This window comes from Sapajus apella, unplaced genomic scaffold, assembly GCF_009761245.1.
Source record: "Sapajus apella isolate SASKATOON/1434 unplaced genomic scaffold, GSC_monkey_1.0 scaffold62, whole genome shotgun sequence".
Lineage (NCBI taxonomy): Eukaryota > Metazoa > Chordata > Mammalia > Primates > Cebidae > Sapajus > Sapajus apella.
Window position 1 is genome coordinate 9,976,308 of NW_022437002.1, and position 19,056 is coordinate 9,995,363.

At 52.7% G+C, this 19,056-nt stretch overlaps 2 protein-coding genes across 5 annotated transcripts in view; one reads left to right on the plus strand and one right to left on the minus strand.

The window, feature by feature from the left end:
* Positions 1–326: 326 nt before the first annotated feature.
* FHL3 (four and a half LIM domains 3) lies at positions 327–9,121 on the minus strand. Of its 4 annotated transcripts, none has more exons than XM_032247028.1 (6): positions 9,074–9,121; positions 2,810–2,985; positions 2,527–2,701; positions 1,521–1,690; positions 1,242–1,428; positions 327–1,118 (listed from the first exon to the last, which is right to left on the minus strand). In XM_032247028.1, exons 2-6 carry the CDS (start codon positions 2,963–2,965, stop codon positions 964–966), a joined length of 843 nt encoding a protein of 280 aa, XP_032102919.1. In that variant the 5' UTR covers positions 2,966–2,985; positions 9,074–9,121; the 3' UTR covers positions 327–963. The 4 variants fall into 4 exon arrangements, with proteins under 4 accessions (XP_032102919.1, XP_032102916.1, XP_032102915.1 ...); XM_032247025.1 differs by lacking the exon at positions 9,074–9,121 and adding an exon at positions 8,775–9,061; XM_032247024.1 differs by lacking the exon at positions 9,074–9,121 and adding an exon at positions 8,840–9,002.
* Positions 9,122–16,053: 6,932 nt separating this feature from the next.
* UTP11 (UTP11 small subunit processome component) overlaps positions 16,054–19,056 on the plus strand; it is an 11,945-nt gene continuing 8,942 nt past the window's right edge. Inside the window, exon 1 of the mRNA XM_032247029.1 lies at positions 16,054–16,211. Coding sequence (XP_032102920.1) covers positions 16,149–16,211 — 63 coding nt within the window. The 5' untranslated portion in view covers positions 16,054–16,148. The remainder of the gene's footprint in view (positions 16,212–19,056) is intronic.

Genomic DNA, 19,056 nt, shown 5'->3' on the forward strand with positions numbered 1-19,056 from the left:
TTTGGGCAGGACTGCTGGCGGAGGGGACGATTTGCACCAGCCAATTAAGGAACCCCACCGCCACCCTGGCTTTCGTCTGGAACCTCCCCCAAACCCCTCCCTTCCCTACATGGAGGAAAAAGCCCTCTGCCAGCAGGGAGGCAGGCCCAGCTCCAGAGGGACAGTAGCTGTGGCGGGGATCCCCTTCCTGGGGAGAGACTTCCCACCAGTGGCCCGGCCCCCCTCCCTCCGCCCTGCAAGGACGAGGTCTAGAAGAGATTCTGAGCCTCCCAGTCTGCAAAAACCCTTCCTTCCCCTCTATACCCTAAACACACACAGAGAGGCCCTGCTTCCTCACTCAGCTTTATTGCAGAATCTATAAGGGGGGTGAGTCAATCTCACCCCTCTGCCCATCTCTGGGCAAAATGGAGCTGAAATAAAATGAGGAGACGCTCGGTGGACACAGGCCGGGCAGCACCCTGTCCCCTAGGGCCCCCTAACTAGTGGGCCCCTGATCTGCTGCCCCCCACAGCCAGCCTCAGCCCCGGGGATGGGGTGGGGTGGGTCGAGCCTGGGAACAGTCACTTTTGAGGACTTCTCAGGCACCCATAGGAGACATAAAATCTATAAAGAGAAGTCTAGGTTTAAGGGGGCCTAGGTCCCAGAGTCCAGGTTTGGAGGGCTGGAGTTTAGAGCCCTGATTTGGGGAGAGGACTCAGTCTGGGAACCCACACTGCATGGCAGAGGGCTGAGCTCTGGAGTCCAGGTGTGGGGAGGGGCTTGACTCATAGAGGCTCCATAAGAGCCCAGGTTTGGGGGCCTGGCTCAGGGAGCACCAGTTTGGGGATGCTGGAGTGGGGAGACAATCCCGGAGCCCAGAGAGAGACCCATGTTGGGGAGGGGCTGGGTCCCAGAGGTGGTTTAGAAGAGGAGCCACAGTCCTGGGGCAGTGGTACTGGAAAGCCTGGGCGCAGGAGCCCTGGCTCAGGGCTCTGCCTGGCTGCAGCCCTGGCAGAGCACTTGGTCTCCATCCGGCACGAAGCCTTGGCCCACCAGGGAGGTGGAGCAGCGGGCGCAGGAGAAGCAGTTGTGGTGCCAGTGTCGGTCTTCAAAGGACACATACTTGCCTCCACCGAGTCCTGGAGGGAGGCCGGAAGTTAGCTCTGCAGATCTGGGGATGTCTGGCCCTCAACCTCGCCCAATACCACATCCCACTCCCTTGCCTGCACCCTGCCCGCTCCGTTCTTTGACCCTTGTCCCACCTACGATGGGGTGCTTGCAGCTGCTGCACTTAGGTGCAAAGAGTTCTCCAAAACAGGCCACACAGTAGGGATCTTCATCCCGGGAGGTGAACTGCTGCCCTGCCAGGGGCGTCTGGCACCCAGTACAGACCAGACATTCCCGATGCCAGGGCTGATCACGGTATGTCACTCCACCCTGTGTCAGCGTCTGCGGGGGCAGCATCCATTAGTAGGTATGAGTGGCGATTCCCACACCACAACGGGCCTTACTCACCCCCACCTGGCTGGCCCAGCCCCCACCTTGCTGCAGCGGGCGCAGCGAGGAGCAAACTTGTTCTCATAGCAGGGCACGCAGTAGTGAGCGCCCTTGTCCGGCACAAAAGAACGGGAGCCCAGCGGCTGCTCGCAGCCACTGCACAGGAAGCAGTGCTCATGCCACGTCTGGCCTCCATACTCCAGCTTCCGGGAACCTGTGGGGAACAGGGGTTCCACTCAGAGGCTGTGTCCCACGCTCTGTTACTTCCCCGGAGTCTCCACTGCTCTCACAGCCTGAGCAGGGTGATGACCATGTACATGCAGCAAGACTCCCCCATGTACATTACGCATGCTAACCTCTCTCCAGACACCAGACATGATGACTCAGCACGTGCTAGACATGAGGATTTTGGCATATGTTAGCCCCTATATGTCCCAGATATGACTATTTCAGTACACAGCAAGCCTCCATGTAACAGTCATGAAGTCTCACTATGTGCTAAGCCCTCATATAGATGTGATGAAACCATCACAACAGATGTGATGGTTTCAGCACTCACACGGGACCCCACATGTGCCAGGCAAATAAGTATCTGCCCGCACAAAGTCCTAATGCCATGGGCATGACAGGTTCAGTACGTGCTAAGCCCTCGCATCTCCTCGGCACACCATTCTCTGTATGTGCTGAATCCCAACATTTCTGTTAGGCATGCAGGTCCCCACACGTTAAGCCCTCTCTGCATACGCTAAGACCCAATGCACTGAGCATGACAGTCTCAGCACGCCTCTAGCAGCTACATGTACCAAACATGCAGATATTCACACATGCTAAGCCTCCAAGTATGTATCAAATTCATCAATCTGCTGGCATATAGGGAGCCCCCAAGAGACCAGGCAAACAGATCCTGCATACATTAAATTTCCAGAAACGCGGTGTGTATGCAGGTCTTTACACAGACCAAGTCTCCATGTATGAGACAGACATGCCAAGACCCTATGCAGATGCCAGGCATGCCAGTTCTCACACAAGATGAGCCCCTTGGGGACATACCAGGCATGACAGTTTCCCCACAGGCGGAGCACTGCGAGGAAAACGCGCTGCAGTAGCAGTCATTGCAGAGCAGCTCACTGTCCTGGCAGGTGAAGGGTTCATCGGCTAGTGAGCGCTGGCATCGGCAGCAGCGGAAGCAGCCCTCGTGGAAGTGGCGGTCTTCATAGAACAGCTCCTGTGGGGAACACAGCAGGGACACTGGCACCCAGGCCTGGTGGATCCATCCTTTGCCCCCTTCCTCCGGTCACCACCCACCTCCTGCCCAGCCAGGTCCTCTCCTTACCCTCGAGTCATGCCCGATAAGCTGCTGGCACTCAGCACAGGTGTTGGCAAAGGTGTTGTCATAGCAGGGCACACAGTAGGGGCCGCTGTCTGTCTGGATGTACTTGCGTCCATAGAGGGACTCGCTGCATTTTGCACAGTCAAATGACTCGCTCATGGTGGCAAGGGGAGAGAACCCTGTGGGGGGCACAAGGTAGAACTGGGGTCACGCAGAGGGGCTGTGACTTGGCTCCTGGCAAAGAGGCCTCTGCATTCAAAACACAGCAAGAGACCTGGCATAGGAAATGCCGGTTCAGAGTAGGTGGGGATGGGGAAAGGGTGCTTCCAGGAAACCAGGAGTCCTGCATACTTCTTTCTGTATTTAACTGGGGGTAGGAAGAGGTCAGGAAAAAACCAGGAAGCAGAAGTTGTTTTCTTATCTAGGCCTTGGCAGATCTAGGGGGAGGGGGCTTTTCCTGGGTCAGTGACTCATTTCCTGCCCCAGCCAGCGTTTAGCCTCCACTGTCCCGGCTGTCCCCAGTGTGGGAGAAGCAGGAGCAGGGGGCCACCCCACTCTACTCCGTATGAGCAGTACTCCCACCCTCTCCTGACTCCCAGGAAGGGACCTTAGGAATATGGATAAAGGAACCCTTATCCAGAGCTCTGGAGTGCAGAACTGAGAGATGGGAATGGGCTGTTCTCGGCCCCTCCTGGTCCAGAAAACAGCGGAATGCTAGAGAGATGATGGACTGATGAATGGTGGAGGAGGCCAGTGTGAGAGCTTGGGCCTTCCCTCCCAGAGAAGCAGCCAAGCAAGGGGAACCTCAGAGGCTCAGCTTAGGCTCAAGCAGGAAGGAAATCCTGCAAGCTGGACACAGCCAGGCTTCCCCAGCTAGACCCTCTGCCCTCATTCTCCCACCCCCGCTGTGGCTCTGGTCACACCAGCTTGGACAGCATTGGCCTCAAACATCTGCAGCAGCTGTGGCGGCACAGATGGCCAGATGTCAGGTTCTGCCAGCGATGGGGAGAAAAAGGGAAGATGAGGTGTCGCGGGAGGCAGAGGGGAACTGGAGACAGACTGAGAGTGCGGTGTGTCCCTGCCACCTCTTGCTAGCAGCTGGCAAAACCCCAGGATCTTTCTATCCCCTGGGGTCATGATTTCCCTCCCACTGCCTCTGGGAGAGACAGTCTCTCCCACCTTTTCTGATTTCTCAGGATTTGGGACTAGGGAGCTGAAAGGAGAGAGAACAAGAGCCAGTGAAGACATTTTCTCCCCAGTCAGGCCCCATCTTGGGTGGGGGGGGTAGGACAAGGGGGAGCCCTGAGAGCTGCTGCTGGAGACACCCAGCCCCCCACCAAACCTCAGACACTTTCCATTTTCTCAGGAACAAAGCATGTTTGTGGGATGAGGTCATCCACACAGCTGCCTCTGGAACAGGAGCCCAGGGAGTGGAGCGGTAGGGAAGTGGGGTTCCCAGACCTTTCTATTACCCCCGATTCCACTCTCTAGCCCCAAAGTCAGAGCTTCCACCCCTGCTCTCCTCCATCATGAAGCCTGCTCGCTAAGGGCTGGGATCCTGGGGTATGGAGAGGACCCACCAGGACCCATAGGATGGGGATGTTCTCACAGCTGTGGATAAGCCCCAGGAAGTTACAGGGACATACAAAGGAATTCACCAACCCACTCTCCCACAAGGCCCCGGTGACTGGCAGTCATCAGGGCCTGCCCTGGCTCAAGCTGAAGGAAAAGTCCTCCTTTTCTCATCCACCCCCAGCTCAACATTCTTGACAAGTGCTGCTCTGGCTTGAAGTTCAGACTCCAGGCACCAGCAGATGCCCCTAGCTTGGAGGCCTGACTCTCCATACATCAAGCCTCTGTGCAATGGGAAAACAGTAAGCTCACACCCCAGGCCAGGGCATGAGGCCACCAGGAGCCAGGGTCTTTAGAGCTGGGACTCCTGGGGTGGGGGCTATGGTGCAGGGTAGAGAAGATACTCCTCCTTCTCAGTCCCCTTCCTGCCCTCAGATCCAGGTTTCCTCTGGCCCAACATCTGAGGATTGCCTGGGCTGTCAGCCACAGGGCAGCAGGGGGCCACACAGGTGGAATGCGTCCACAGGGGGTGCCTGGGCCTCTTCCTTCCTTCTTGGCTTGGCCCACTGCCGCTGCCACCATCTCAGGCCTAGGCTAGCCCTGGGTCCACCCCCTGAGAGACAGTCAGCATTCCGAGACCAGGGCAACCCAAATAGGGTATGGGCATGGCTTCTATTTCCTTCCCAGAATCCCCAATGCTCTAGTCTATCCAGCCGGGCTCTGATGAGGACAGAGTGAAGGGCACCATTAAGGCCCACCTGTCTCTGCCCATACCCCTCTCCCTGCCCTCTTCCCTGGCAAGGCTGGGGACTGAGGGGACTGAAGGGAGCCAGCCTTGTATTCCTTCCTGGCCGGCAGTGGGGCAGGGCTTGGGGGAGACTGCTCCTCTACAGATGGCTCTCAATCCCTGCACCCCCAACAATCTCCCCCGACAACGTACCTCCCAGGGAACCTTCTGGAGCTCAGAATGACTGCGTAACTGGCTGTGGTGTGTGGGGCGGCTCAAGCTGCAAGGTTTGAATCCCAGCTCCTACGCTTACTAACTGGGTGACCTTGGGCTTGCTTTCCCATCTAATTACATGAGATACTACTACTTCCTACCTCCTAAGGTTGTTGTCAGGCTTAAATGTGATGATAATTGTAAAGCACCTGGCAGATAATAAATACTCAGAAAATGGCAGCTGAACTGGAATTTTTTTTTTTTCTTTTTTTGAGACAGAGCCTTGCTCTGTTGCCCAGGCTGGAGTGCAGTGGCTTGATCTCAGCTCACTGCAACCTCCGCCTTCCGGGTTCAAGCGATTCTCCTGCCTCAGCCTCCCAAGTAGCTGGGACTATAGGCGTGCACCAACAGATGCAGCTAATTTTTGCATTTTTAGTTGAGACGGGGTTTTTACCATATTAGCCAGGATGGTCTCAATCTCTTGACCTTGTGGTCTGCTCACCTCGGCCTTCCAAAGTGGTGGGATTACAGGTGTGAGCCACCGCGCCTGGCCAGGACTGGAATTTTTAAATAGAGATGGGGTCTCAATATGTTGCCCAGACTGGTCTCAAACTTCTGGGCTATCCTCTTGCCCTAGCTTCCCTTGGCTAAAGTGCTGGAATTACAGGCATGAGTCACCATGCCCAGCCCAGAATTTTTTTTGAGACAGGGTTCTCACTCTGTCACCCAGGCTGGAGTGCAGTAACGCAATCTTGGCTCACTTCAATCTCCGCCTCCAGGGTTCAAGCGATTCTCCTGCCTCAGCCTCTGGAGTAACTAGGATTACAGGAGCACACCACCATGCCCAGCTAATTTTTGTATTTTTAGTAGAGACAGAGTTTTGCCATATTGGCCAGCCTGGCTCGGCCTTTTTTTTTTTTTTTTTTTTTTTTTGAGTTGGAGTCTCACTCTGTTGCCAGAGCTGGAGTGCAGTGGCACAATCATGGCTCATGGAAGCCTCAAACTTCTGAGCTCGGCCAGGTGAGGTGGCTCACACCTATAATCCCAGCACTTTGGGAGGCCAAAGTGGGTGGATCACCTGAGGTCAGGAGTTCAAGACCAGCTGGTCAACATGGTGAAACCCCATCTCTACTAAAAAGACAAAAATTAACAGGGCATGGTGGTGAGTGCCTGTAATCACAGCTACTCGGGAGGCTGAGGCAGGAGAATTGCTTGAACCCTGGAGGCGTAAGTTGCAGTGAGGCGAGATTGTGTCATCGCACTCCAGCCTGGTTGACAAGAGCAAAATTCTGTCTCAAAAAAAAAAAAAAATGATACTTCTGGGTTCAAGCAAGCCACCTGCCTCAGCCTCCTGAGTAGTTGGGACTACAGCCATGTGCCACCATGCTCAGCTAGGTTTTTCTGTTTTTTGTAGAGATGGGTGTCTCACTATGTTGCCCAGGCTGGTCTTTTAACTCCTGGCCTCAAGTGATCCTCCAGCTTCAGCCTCCCGAAGTGCTGGGGTTACAGGCATGAGCCACTGTGCCCAGCCTGTTCTGAAATTTGACCAGGACATTCTCAGTGTAGGCCCAGGGAGAGAACAGGAGGTCCCAGGCCCAGGGGGCTTACGGAAGACACCAGTGGGGCCAGTGTCCTGGTCACTCCATCCTGGTCAGCCTGACTCTAGTAAGCATGACTCTGAGATCTCTCATACAGGTCCACGGGTGTTAGACACCTGCATGCTGCTTTGCCACTCGCAAAGTCCATGCCTATCCCATCTCATCAGATCTCACAAAAGGCAGGAAGGACGGAGTATCATCCCCATTTTACAATTGAGCACAAGGAGGGCAGGAACAGAGCAGGGTCATGCCCAAGATCACTCACGTATCGGGACCCAGATCCCCTGCCTCCTAGCCCAGAGCTCTGCTCTCTCCCTAAAAATGCTGCCCTGGTGATGAAGGAGATGGTCAGCTTTTAAGGGCAGGGTGACAGGAGATGCAGCAGAGCCTAGCTCTTCTCCCCAGCTGCTAGTCCTGTGATTGGAAGGCACCCAGAAGCCTTTCCAATGACCCATGCCAACCATTCAACCCTTCTGTCCCCCACCCCCAACACACCCACTGTCCAAGGAGGACCCTGGCCAGGTCCCACAGCTGTGAGTCAGGATCAGAACAGACCCCTCCCCCACCTTCTAGAAGCCGACAGGAGACTTGAACGGAGAAATTCAACTCCCCCAACCCTCACCCTTTGCAACCAGGCACCAACCCCAAGCTCTGCTCTCCCCCATGGGGCCTGAAAGTCAGAGAAGTTTAGGGAAGGGGGTTGGGGAGCAGGATCCCGCAGCTGCTCTGGGGACAGGAGAGGAATAGAACAGTTCATTCACCACGGTCCCCCAGGGCTGAGGCAGCCCGTCCAAGATTTGAGTTTAAAAATAAGTTGGGGCTATCTTTGTGGCTGTGTGTGTGCACGGGGCTCTTCTTGATCTCGAACTTACTGTCTCAGGGCCTCTGCCTCCTGGGGGATCAGTGGGCTCAGAGTTTCTCTTTCCCCAATGGTTCAGGCCTGGGTATGTCAGGGGCTGTCTTGGAAGCTGTCAGCCCACCTAGGTCTCTCTGCCTCCACTAAGTCTCTGTCTCTGCTCCACTCAGCATCTCAGTCTGGGCACACTTCAGCGGCTGTCTTTAGGTTTTGGACGGCCCTATATCTTGACTGGCTGTTTCCCCCGGGGGCCCATGCCTCTGTGGATCTCAAGTCTTGGTCTCCTCTTGTCTACACGGCTGAATGTCTCAATGCCTACCACCTCCCTTTTTCTGTCTCTGCATCCAGGTCTCTTTTGCCATCTCTGCATACCTGAATGTCTCTGTCTCTAGTCTCTCGGTGTCTCTGCAGGCCTCAGAGAGCAGACTCAGCACGATGCCACTGACACCCACGCCGCAGGGCACCTCCAAGGCCCAGAGAAGGGCCCTAGCAATGTGTTCGCTGGGGTTCTACGTAAGCTTTTTCTGAAAATGCTCCACAAAGCCTGGGACGGCCCCCATGCCTCGGGTCTGTCCACCGGTAACTCCGTACGCCCAGTATGTCCTTGTTTCAATGATCTCGGTAGCCTCCTGTGCCTCGAGTCCCTGCCTGTCTCGGTCTCTCGCTCCACCAGGCTTTCCGAGAACCTCAGTTTCTCCAGCGCTCCTGCTCGGTCTGTCTGTCTGTCTCTCTCTGGCTTTTCTATTTCAAACTTAGCCCCCCTCCCCCGCCCAACTCTCGCTGCCGCCCCCGCCCCCGCCCCGCCGGGCAGCCCGGAGGGGTCCAGTCCGGGCGGGCGCTCTCCCGGGCTCGGCGTGTCCCGGGCGCCAGCGGCCAGAGCCCGGCGGGGACAGGGGCTGGGGCCGCGGCTGGCCTCAGCCCTCCGCGGGTCCGCTCGCTCCCCGGCCCGAGCAAAGGGGGAGGACGGCCGGGGCTGGGAGCCGGGGTCGGCGGGGCGCTTACCTCGAAGCGGGCGGGCGGGCGGGCGGGGCCGGGAACCGGGCGCCGCGTCCCTCGGCGGCTCCTACCTGCGGGCCGGGCCGAGCGGGGGCCGAGCGAGCTGCCGGCTAGGCTGCCGACTGCAGACGGACAGTGTGGGCGAGTGGGAGCGCGGCCCCAACCCCTCCCCGAGGAAGTGAGCGCCGGCCAGCCCCGCCCGGACCCCGCCCCCGGCCCCCCTGCCCGCCGCGGGGGCCAGACCCCGCCCCCACCTCCCGCCCGGCCGCCCGCCGGCCCGGCCCCCTCCTCCCGCCCGGCCTAACCTGGCTCTCCCAACCTTCGGGCAGCCGGGACCCCGCCCCTGTCCCCTCCCCGCAGCCGCTGCGTCCTCCCCTCCCACCCCCATCCCCAGCTGCCAGAGGGAGACTGCTGTATTCCATCTCAGGCCGGCAGCACCGGACCCCACAGACCACAGTCCACTGGGGAAGAGGCTTCTGGCCTCCTCGGATCTCCCCCCGTCCCCCCCCTACCTTACCCCTAGGGGTGACACTCAGCCCGGCTTTAATCCAGGCTGGAGGAGGAGGTTTTGCCTCTGCTGTCTTGAGCCTGTCAGCGGGCACCAAGGTGTTCTCTGAAAACATGGGGCAAAGAGAGGACCCCTTCCTACCATAGGGCCTTGACCTTCAAAGGGTTTTATTCCACAACTTTGAGTGGCAAAAATAGGGGTAACCACCTCCCCACCTCCAGCGGCCTCCTGACACTGAGAAGTCTTGCCTTGCTTGGGTTTCCGCAGTGCCCAGGAATAGTTTTGACCTTTGAGGCTCGGGGGAGACCCTAATCCGTGGCCCCATGATCTTTGGGCTTCTAGGGAGGGGTGTGAAGAGTGTGAGAAGATGGAGCGCCGCAGGGGTGGTGGAGGAGAGGGGGGCGGATATCTGCTGTGTCTGAGCTTCTGGCTTCCTCCTTGTGTCTGTGAGGGAGGACTGGCGCCTGCTAGGGACACGAGGCCCCTCCAGGTCCTCGAGGCCACCCCCCCTGGGATCCTCAGGCTTGTCACTAGGAATAAATAGCCTCGGTCTGGAAGGGTGGGGAAGGAGGGTGGCAGGAGGCTGTTTGGGGAAACGAGAGACAGCAAACCAACCCTGGAATAACCTTAGCATCTAGAGTGAAGATTCAGGCGCCTGCAGAGACCTCCCCACACCCCAGGCTGGGTGCAGCTGAGCTCTCAAGGAGACACTAACACACTCCCAGGCTGGGGCTCCTGAGAACCATTCCCTCCCATTTCTGTGTCATGCCTGGATTCCTGGTTCCCAAGTCACCTTCCAGGCCTGGTTTCCTTTCAAAATTAAATAATTGCTTGTTTATTATTGCTGTTGCTGCCTAAATGGTAAGAGCCATGAAGGCAGGGCTCCTTTTTGTTCACCACTGCCTTCTCAGTACTTAACCCAGGGTTCGGCACATCATAAATATCTGATGAATGAATGGATGACAGACACTGCTTCAGTATGCATGTCCCTCTACCGTCCTCAGTTTGGATCACAGGCACCTGCTCTGTAGAGTTCAGGCAGTGAGCATCCAGCCCATGGATGGGGCCTTTCTCTGGGATTTTTTTTTTTTTTTTTTTTTTTTTTTCCCCTAGACAGAGTCTCTCTCTGCTGCCCAGGCTGGAGTGCAGTGGCACGATCTCAGCTCACTACAACCTCCACCTTCCAGGTTCAAGCAATTTTTCTGCCTCAGCCTCCCAAGTAGCTGGGACTACAGGTGCATGCCACCACGCCTGGCTAATTTTTTTGTATTTTTAGCAGAGACGGGGTTTCACCATATTGGCTAGGCTGGTCTTGAACTCCTGACCTCATGATCTGCCTGCCTCAACCTCCCAAAGTGCTGGGACCACAGGTGTGAGCCACCGCGCCTGGCCTCTCTGGGAATTATCTGGCAGGTGTAAGAAACTCCCAGCCCAGGGCAGAGCAGTGAAGACTACTCAGTCTTGGTGGAGTGGGTATCAAGAGGAGGTCAGCTCTGGGTTGATGGGAGGGCAAAGGTGGGGAGCCTTCAGAAGCGGGAGTTTGTGAGTGGGTGCAGAAGGGCCCGATGAAAGGCAGAATATTGGAATCTCTGTTCTTGATGCATGGCTCTAATTCCTCCTAGTCATAATAAGAGCCAGTACTTCCTGAGTTCTTTTTTTGCACCAGTCCTAAACACTTTGCATATATTAACATACCTTATTATTCAAGAACTTTATTAAATATACGTATTTTGTTTGTTTGTTTGTTTTGATACAATGTGTTGCTCTATCACCCAGGCTGGAGTGCAGTGGTGCAATTATAGCTCACTGTAATTGAGCTTAACCTCCTGCGCTCAACTGATCCTCCGACCTCAGTTTCCCAAGTAGCTCGGATTACAGACAGGCATGGGCCACCACACCCACCTAATTAATTTTAATTTTAATTTTTTGTAGAAGCAGGGGTCTTATTATGTTGCCCAGGCTGGTCTTGAACTCCCGGGCTTAAGTGATCCTCTTGCCTCAGCCCCACAAAGTGCTGGGATTACAGGTATGAGGCACCACGCCTGGTCTAAATATATATTTTTATCCCCATTTTAAAGATGAGAAAATGGAGGTATAGAGAGATTAAGTAACCTGGCAAAGGCGACACAGGTAATAATGGCAAAGTTAGGATTCAAATCCAGATGGTTGGCTGGGCATGGTAGCTCTTGCCTATAATCCCAGCACTTTGGGAGGCTGAGGCAGGAGGACTGCTTGAGCCCAACAGTTTAGGACCAGCTCTGGCAACAAAGTGAGACCCCCCCCATCTCTAGTTAAAGAAAAATCAAATCGGCAGGGCACAGTGGCTGTAATACAGGCTGGGATCATACCTGTAATCCCAGCACTTTGGGAGGCCGAGGTGGGCAGATCATGAGGTCAAGAGTTTGAGACCAGCCTGGCCAACATGGCGAAACCTCATCTCTACTAAGAATACAAAAATTGACCAGGTGTGATGGCACTTGCCTGTAGTCCCAGTTACTCGGGAGGCTGAGGCAGGAGAATCGCTTGAACCTGGGAAGCGGAGGTTGCAGTGAGCCGAGATTGCACCATTGCACTGCAGGCTGGGCGACGGAACACGACTCCATCTTGGGGGGGAGGGAAATAAAAATCAAACCTAGACAGTCAGATGTCATAGCGCTTATGCCAAAAATGAGCTTCACCGTTAGGCTCTAGTATCTGTAGTCATTTTATCTCTATAAACCTCAGTCTTCTTGCTGTGAAAAGTGAATGACTGCCTCACAGCATTGTTGTAAAGATTGGGTGAGAGCACATAATAGGCTGTCAATATGTGGGGACAGTCCCCCTTTCATGTTAAGGTTCAGCTGCTTGGACTTGGAGTCTGGGGGGTCAGAGAAAGTTAGCTCTCTGGCTTGGGCCCACCTGGGCTAAGGAAACCGGCCTAGGGGCAAGCTGCCTACAGGGAAGCTGTGTCTCCTCGTCTCCATTTCCACTCCCCAGCGGGCTCACATTTCCCTGCTCACTCTATTTTCGCTGGCCTAGGAGGACGTGCCCCAGGAAAGTCCAGGGATCAGCCACATGGACTCCCTGTTCCTGTTCCCTATCTATCCTCCCCCCTCCTTGGAAAACAGGTGTGTCTGAACCGGGGCTGGAAGCAGAGCCCGGGAGCTGGACGACTGGCCTTGGGTGAGTAGAAGTCTGTTGTCCCTCAGTAACCCCAGAGGTCCCCACATACTCTTCTTTATCTTCTTCTTAGGATACCCCTGCTATTTTTTTTACCCTGCAAGGATTTTTAAAAGAAGGCTCTGGGTGGCTACTGACAGGCCTCTCATGGTTTCCTCTGGGTGGTGAATCACTCTGTGATGCCTGTAACCACGGGCCTCCTTCCCCCTAGTGAGATCACAAGCTTTCTTCTCTGGGTGTATGCTGACTCTTATACTGGCTGCCTACAGCCCTTGCAGGCCTCAAGGCTTGGCAGATAACCTCTTCCAAATTGCCCAGGTGGCTTCTTTTATTTTTATTTTTATTTTCCTGAGAGTGAGTCTTGCTCTGTCATCCAGGCTGGAGCGCAGTGGTGCAATCTCAGCTCACTGCAACCTTTGCCTCCTGGGTTTAAGCGATTCTTCTGCCTCAGCCTCCAGAGTAGCTGGGATTACAGGCATGCACCACCACACCCAGCTAATTTTTGTATTTTTAGTAGAGATGGGGTTTCACCATGTTGGCCAGGCTGGTCTCGAACTCCTAACCTTGTGGTCCGCCTGCCTCAGCCTCCCAAACTGCTGGGATTATAGGTGTGAGCCACCGTGTCCAGCTTTTTCTTTTTCTTTCTTTTTTTTTTTTTGACAGAGCCTTACTCTGTCGCCCAGGCTGGAGTGCAGTGGAGCAATCTCAGCTCACTGCAATGCCCACCTCCCAGGTTCAAGCTATTTTTCTGCCTCAGCCTCTTGAGTAGTTGGGAGTATGGGCACGCGCCACCATGCCCCGCCAATTTTTGTATTTTCAGTGGAGATGGGGTTTGACCATGTTGGCCAGGCTGGTTGCGAACTCCTGACCTCAAGTGATCTGCCCGCCTCGGCCTGCCGATATGCTGTGATTATAGGCATGAGCCACTCTGCCTGGCCGTCCAGAAGCTTTCCTTGTGACCCCAAGCTGCACATTGAATCTGTGGGTGGAGAGGGTAAAATAGGTAAGAGACTTTTACAGAGCACAGGAGGTGAGGAGGGCAGAGTGAGAACTAATGTGGTTAATGGTTGACTGTGTGAAGGGCACCATGCCACGTGCTAGTTATTACCTCCTTCAGTCCTCACAAAAATCAGATGAGGTGTTTATTATAATAATTATCATCATCACCATTTGACAGAGTGAGACAAACTCAGAGTATATAACATCATGGCCTCAAATCACAAGCCAGTAGGTGACAGATATAAAACTAGGACTGACACCAAGGTCCCCATGTCTAACGTACAGAGCTAGCTTTTCTTGGGTATGCTGATCACCCAGTGCCTTCTTCAGGGGAAGAGACAGGAGTGGCTGGGGCTGCCACCTAGTCACCGTGCCTGATAGCTGGTCTTCTTGATGGAAACAAGGCTGGAAAGGTGGGCATGGGATGGGTCAGGTTATAAAGGGTCTTGTCTTCCAATGATAAGTGACAAATGAGATGAAATTTTGTTAATGTAAGAGGCCCTAAATGGGCAAGGCTCAAACTCATCCTTTCAGCTGTTTCATGCCCACTGGTCAACTGGACTGGCATTTCTGGGGACTAAGGAGAGGATTTCCTCAGAGCTCCTGAGCTGCCATGAGAAATGGGTGCAATTATACACCCTGTTTCCTGTGGTGGAAAAGAAACCAAATGCCTCTAGAATGCTTTACTATGCCCAGTCCTCTCTGTAAACTGAGAGCAGCTTTAGTAATAATAAAAATAACAATAGTAACTCCATTTTATTTTACTTTATTTTATTTTTTGAGACAGAGTTTTGCTCTTGTTGTCCAGGTTGGAATGCAATGGCACAATCTTGGCTCACCACAACCTCTCCCTCCTGGGTTCAAGTGATTCTCCTGCCTCGGCCTCCCGAGTAGCTGAGATTACAGGCATGTGCCACCATGCCTGGCTAATTTTGTATTTTTAGTAGAGATGGAGTTTTTCCATGTTGGTCAGACTGGTCTCGAACTCATGACCTCAGGTGATCCGTCTGCCTCAGCCTCACAAAGTGCTGGGATTATAGGAGTGAGCCACTGTGCCTGGCCTACTAACTCCATTTTATTTTGAACTTGCTAAGGAGTAAAAAACAGCATTAAGCACTTTACACATGACTTCATTTTATACTCAGTCCTGTGGGTATAGTATTATTAGTACCTCAATTTACACTCAGATGGAGGCTCAGTGAATCTAACTTTACTTTGACTGGGGTAGCCTCAGAACACACCTCATAGGTCACGGTTCTAATCATTACCTTGTACTGCCTCTGATCCTCATATCGTCAACCAGCCATTCCCTTGGGGATGTGAGGGACTCAGAACTTTATAGCTACTGTCATTGAATGATTCCCTTCTATGCTCTTTACAGATATGATTCATCAGTTCAACTGTGAGCTCTTGACAGCAATGTGAAGCAAGAAGTGCATGTTATTATTATTCTCATTTTATAGTTGAGAAAAATGATGCTCATTAAAGTCAAGAAACCAGCCAAAAGTCACACAGCCTGTAAGTGAGTGGCAGAGCCAGGTATGGTTTTAAGATCTCTTGTCTCTCCATAGAATGTTCTTTTCTGTACACTGTTGTAGAAGAGCAAAAAATGGGTGGGTCATATAAACCAAGTTTATATAGTGTTCTGAGTTACAAAAAAGAATAGTGGCATGGGGCTTCTGGGGGCTGGTGGCAACACAAATTATGGGAAGGTGAGGGGAAGAAATGTCCTGTTATGGAGATAAAATCTCTCAGGAAGTAACAGTTGTCAGCCCTCTTCTTGACACAGATACCTCACTAAAAATGTAGATTTCCGTTGTAGATGTAAATTTATTTTACAAAAGAAAGGACAGCTTTTCAGAGCAACTCCTCTGTCTGCAGTTTCTCAGCATAACCAGCTGAAAGAAATAAGATAAATATATATTTTGGAGTGGCATGTTCTGGTCTCCTACAGTCATATTTGGGGTGGTGTGTCTTTTTTGAGACAGAATCTCACTCTATTTCCCGCTGGGGTGCAATGGCACGATGTTGGCTCACTGCAACCTCTGCCTCCCAGGTTCAAGTGATTCTCCTGTTTTAACCTCCCGAGTAGCTTGGGATTACAGGTGTGCATCACCACCACGTCCGGCTAATTTTTCTATTTTTTTTGGTAGAGACGGGGTTTCCCCATATTGGCCAGGATGGTCTCGAACTCCTGACCTCGTGATCCGCCCCTCTCAGCCTCCCAAAGTGCTGGGATTACAGGCGTCAGCCACGGCGCCCAGCCAGCGCCAACACTGTTAAGTGCATACTCCTCTGGCTTTAAACATACCGCCTAAATACTGCAACCCGTGCCGAGCTGTAAGTGACTGCACATGCGCACACGCCAAGCCCGACTCGGACGCAGGGCAGTGCCAGCCACGTGTTCCCAGGTGCCAACGCGGGCCGAGCGCGAAGGCGAGATCTGGGCAGCGTGGACAGGCTCTAGCTAATAAGAACGGGCTCTTGTCGAGTCACAAGACTAGATCTATGAAACTACACTTCCCAGAAGGAGCCTGAGGTGTCTGCCTTTGCTGGATGACGTACTTCCGGAAGATCGGCTCCGGATAGGTTGCTTAGAGGAAGTAGGCGGTTCTAAACCACCAGAGGCTGGGCCTATTTCCGGTAGGATCAGTGGACTCGGCGGCGGAGGGAGTGCGGAGCCGTCCCCTGAGTTTTTCCAAGGCTGTACAGACATGGCGGCGGCTTTTCGGAAGGCCGCTAAGTCCCGGCAGCGGGAACACCGAGAGCGAAGCCAGGTAGGACCACACAGGCCCCACGAGCGCTGGCCCTTGTCGCCATGTGTTACTCTCGTCTCAACCCTCTCGCCACCTTGGGATCCCAGTCCAAGCTGTATGTAAATGCATGCAAATGTATGCTAATGCAGCTGGCGTGGCTGGGGCGGGACTTCGCGGGAACGAGTGGAGGAGATTTGTCGTTCCCGTTCTAGCAAGAGCAAGGGCTGCTCCCCATTCCTTGGGGCCATCAAACCTACTCTGGAAGATTTCAGTATGGTGATTGAATAAGATAATATATGTTAAGTGCCTGGCCTCTTCTGAGGCAGCTGAGGTCAAAGCTCTTATAGGCAACAACTGCCAGGCTGAAATTGGATCCCGCGTCTTAATGCCCAGCTCCTCCTGCTGCATATGGTGGTACTCACCGAGGAGACTGTCGTTACTAATGTGGTATCATTATCATACTGGTCTTGTGGTTCATGAAGATCTGCCACATGTGCCTTTTGTTTATACCTTACCCCTTAATGTTGGTGTTTTCCATTCCCATTATACAGATGAGGAAACTGAGGTCCAGAGTGGTGACTTGTCCAGTTACAAACACCAGATTCAGGCAGAGTAAACAGTTCTAGGATTTCTATGGTGGGTGTGTCTGTGTGGGGAGATTGAGTAGAAATAAGTTTATATTGATACACTGTCAGGAATCGCATGCTTAATATCTGATTCAGAAAGACTCTTAGGCATACGTATATATGTGCTCCAACTTCATTTTACAGATAAGGGAGAGGGGAAAGGATGTGTCCAGAGTTGTGCAGCTGACTGATGGGATAGAACTAAGGCCTCTTAGCTATAGTTCAGTCTTCCTGCGTAATAGCATTTATCGGAGGTTTTTTTTTTTTTTTTTTTTCTTTTTTTCTTTTTTTGAGACTGAGGCTCGCTCTGTTGTGCAGGCTGGAGTACAATGGTGTGATGTTGCCTCACTGCAACCTCCACCTCCTGGGTTCAAGTGATTCTCCTGCCTCAGCCTCTTGGGTGGCTGGGACTACAGGTTTGCACCACCATGCCCAACTAATTTTTGTATTTTTAGTAGAGATGGGGTTTTGTGATGTTGGCCAAGCTGGTCTCAAACTCTTGACCTCAGGTAATCCACCCACCTCGGCCTCCCAAAGTGCTGGGATTACAGGTGTGAGCCACCACACCCGGCCAAAACTATTACCTTTTGAGCACTTACTATACGCTAGGCAGAGCCCTGCATGTTTTCCAATTGTCTCATGTCTCCTACAACATCCCTATTAGGTGGATGTTAATTCCTCATTTTACAAATAAGGAATCTGGTGCTTAAAGAGATTGAATAATATATTCAAAGTCATAGTTGTCAGTAGTGGATTTGTATTAGCAGAGAAGACAGAGGGCTTTCAAAGCTGGCCGTGGACATGGCATGGCTGTGGCTGAATAAGAACAGAAGGCCTATGTGGAAGAGGTGAGGAGAAGGCCATGCTGGAAAGGTGGGTAAACCATCGACACACACGTTCCATATTTGGGTATTTTGGGCTTTCTCCTGTAGATCCTGCCATAGGGCAGCAGGGGGGGCTACTGAAGATATTTTGTATGGAGGGCGTATACGTTAATTACATAAACTATTTCAGATATAATACCAGGTTTTCTTCTGTAATGCAGATGTACATTCAAGTGGACATGAAAGATCTCAAGAGTTCTGCCTCTTCTCATGTTGTTGCTCTTTTAACCCTTTAGCTTTCTTTCTCTACTCTGTCAACCTCCTTTTTGTTTGTTTTGTTGAGATGGAGTCTCATTCTGTTGCTTGGGCTGGAATGTAATGGTGTGATCTCGGCTCACTGCAACCTCTGCCTCCCAGGTTCAAGCGATTCTCCTGCTTCAGCCTCCCAAGTAGCTGGAATTACAGGCACCCGCTAATTTCATGCCTGGCTAATTTTGGTAGAGACGGGGTTTCACCATGTTGGCTAGGCTTGTCTTGAACTGCTGACATTGTGATCCACCCACCTTGGCCTGCCAAAGTGCTGGGATTATAGGCATGAGCCACTGCACCCCACCTATTATGCAAGTTTAAACACTAGAGAAGTGTATGCGTTTCCCAAAATGTTAAGATTATTCGCAACAGAAGAGAACTCTGTCTACTGTGATGGTCCTAGGTAAAAAGGGGTCTAGTTTTAGCTCTGCTACTTACTAGTTCAGTGTTCTTGGGCTTATCATTCTGTAAACCTCATTCCGTTTATGGAAAACTGTGATAACAGTAGTGCCTGTTTCACCTTCTTTTCATGGTTGTTGTGAGGATTAAATGAAATTGTATAATGAGCATAGCACATTGCTTTTTGACAGAGTAAGTGCTTCATAAATATGAACTATTATAATGATGTAGGCAAGAGAAGCCAGCATAGACACTGACATATGCTAAGTGCTCAACAAATGATGATATGTAGAAAGATCGTACCAAGATTTAATCCTTATACCTTCCATGCTCTCCAAGTCTGTGTCAGAGAAAGTACTTTTTGTCATACTTTTTTCTCATACCTAGTACCAGAAGTATAATAATAATAGTAGGGGCCGGGCGTGGTGGCTCATGCCTGTAATCTCAGCACTTTGGGAGGCCGAGGTGAGCGGATCACCTGAGGTCTGGAGTTCGAGACCAGCCTGACCAACACGGAGAAACCCCGTCTCTACTAAAAATACAAAATTAGCTGGTTGTGGTGGTGCATGCCTGTCATCCCATCTACTTGGGAGGCTGAGGCAGGAGAATCGCTTGAACCCAGGAGGTGGAGGTTGTGGTGAGTGGCGATTGCGATGAGCCAAGATTGTGCCATTGCACTCCAGCCTAGGCAACAAGAGTGAAACTCCG

Bases quoted from the DNA above. Each gene is read 5' to 3' on its own strand.
- FHL3 (XM_032247028.1), bottom strand. From the start codon at position 2,965: ATGAGCGAGTCATTTGACTGTGCAAAATGCAGCGAGTCCCTCTATGGA. The intron at 1,429-1,520 runs GTGGGGGCTGGG...CTGCCCCCGCAG, and splicing joins GCTGCGCCCGCTGCAGCAAG to ACGCTGACACAGGGTGGAGT. The intron at 1,119-1,241 runs GTGGGACAAGGG...GCCTCCCTCCAG, and splicing joins CTGCAAGCACCCCATCGTAG to GACTCGGTGGAGGCAAGTAT.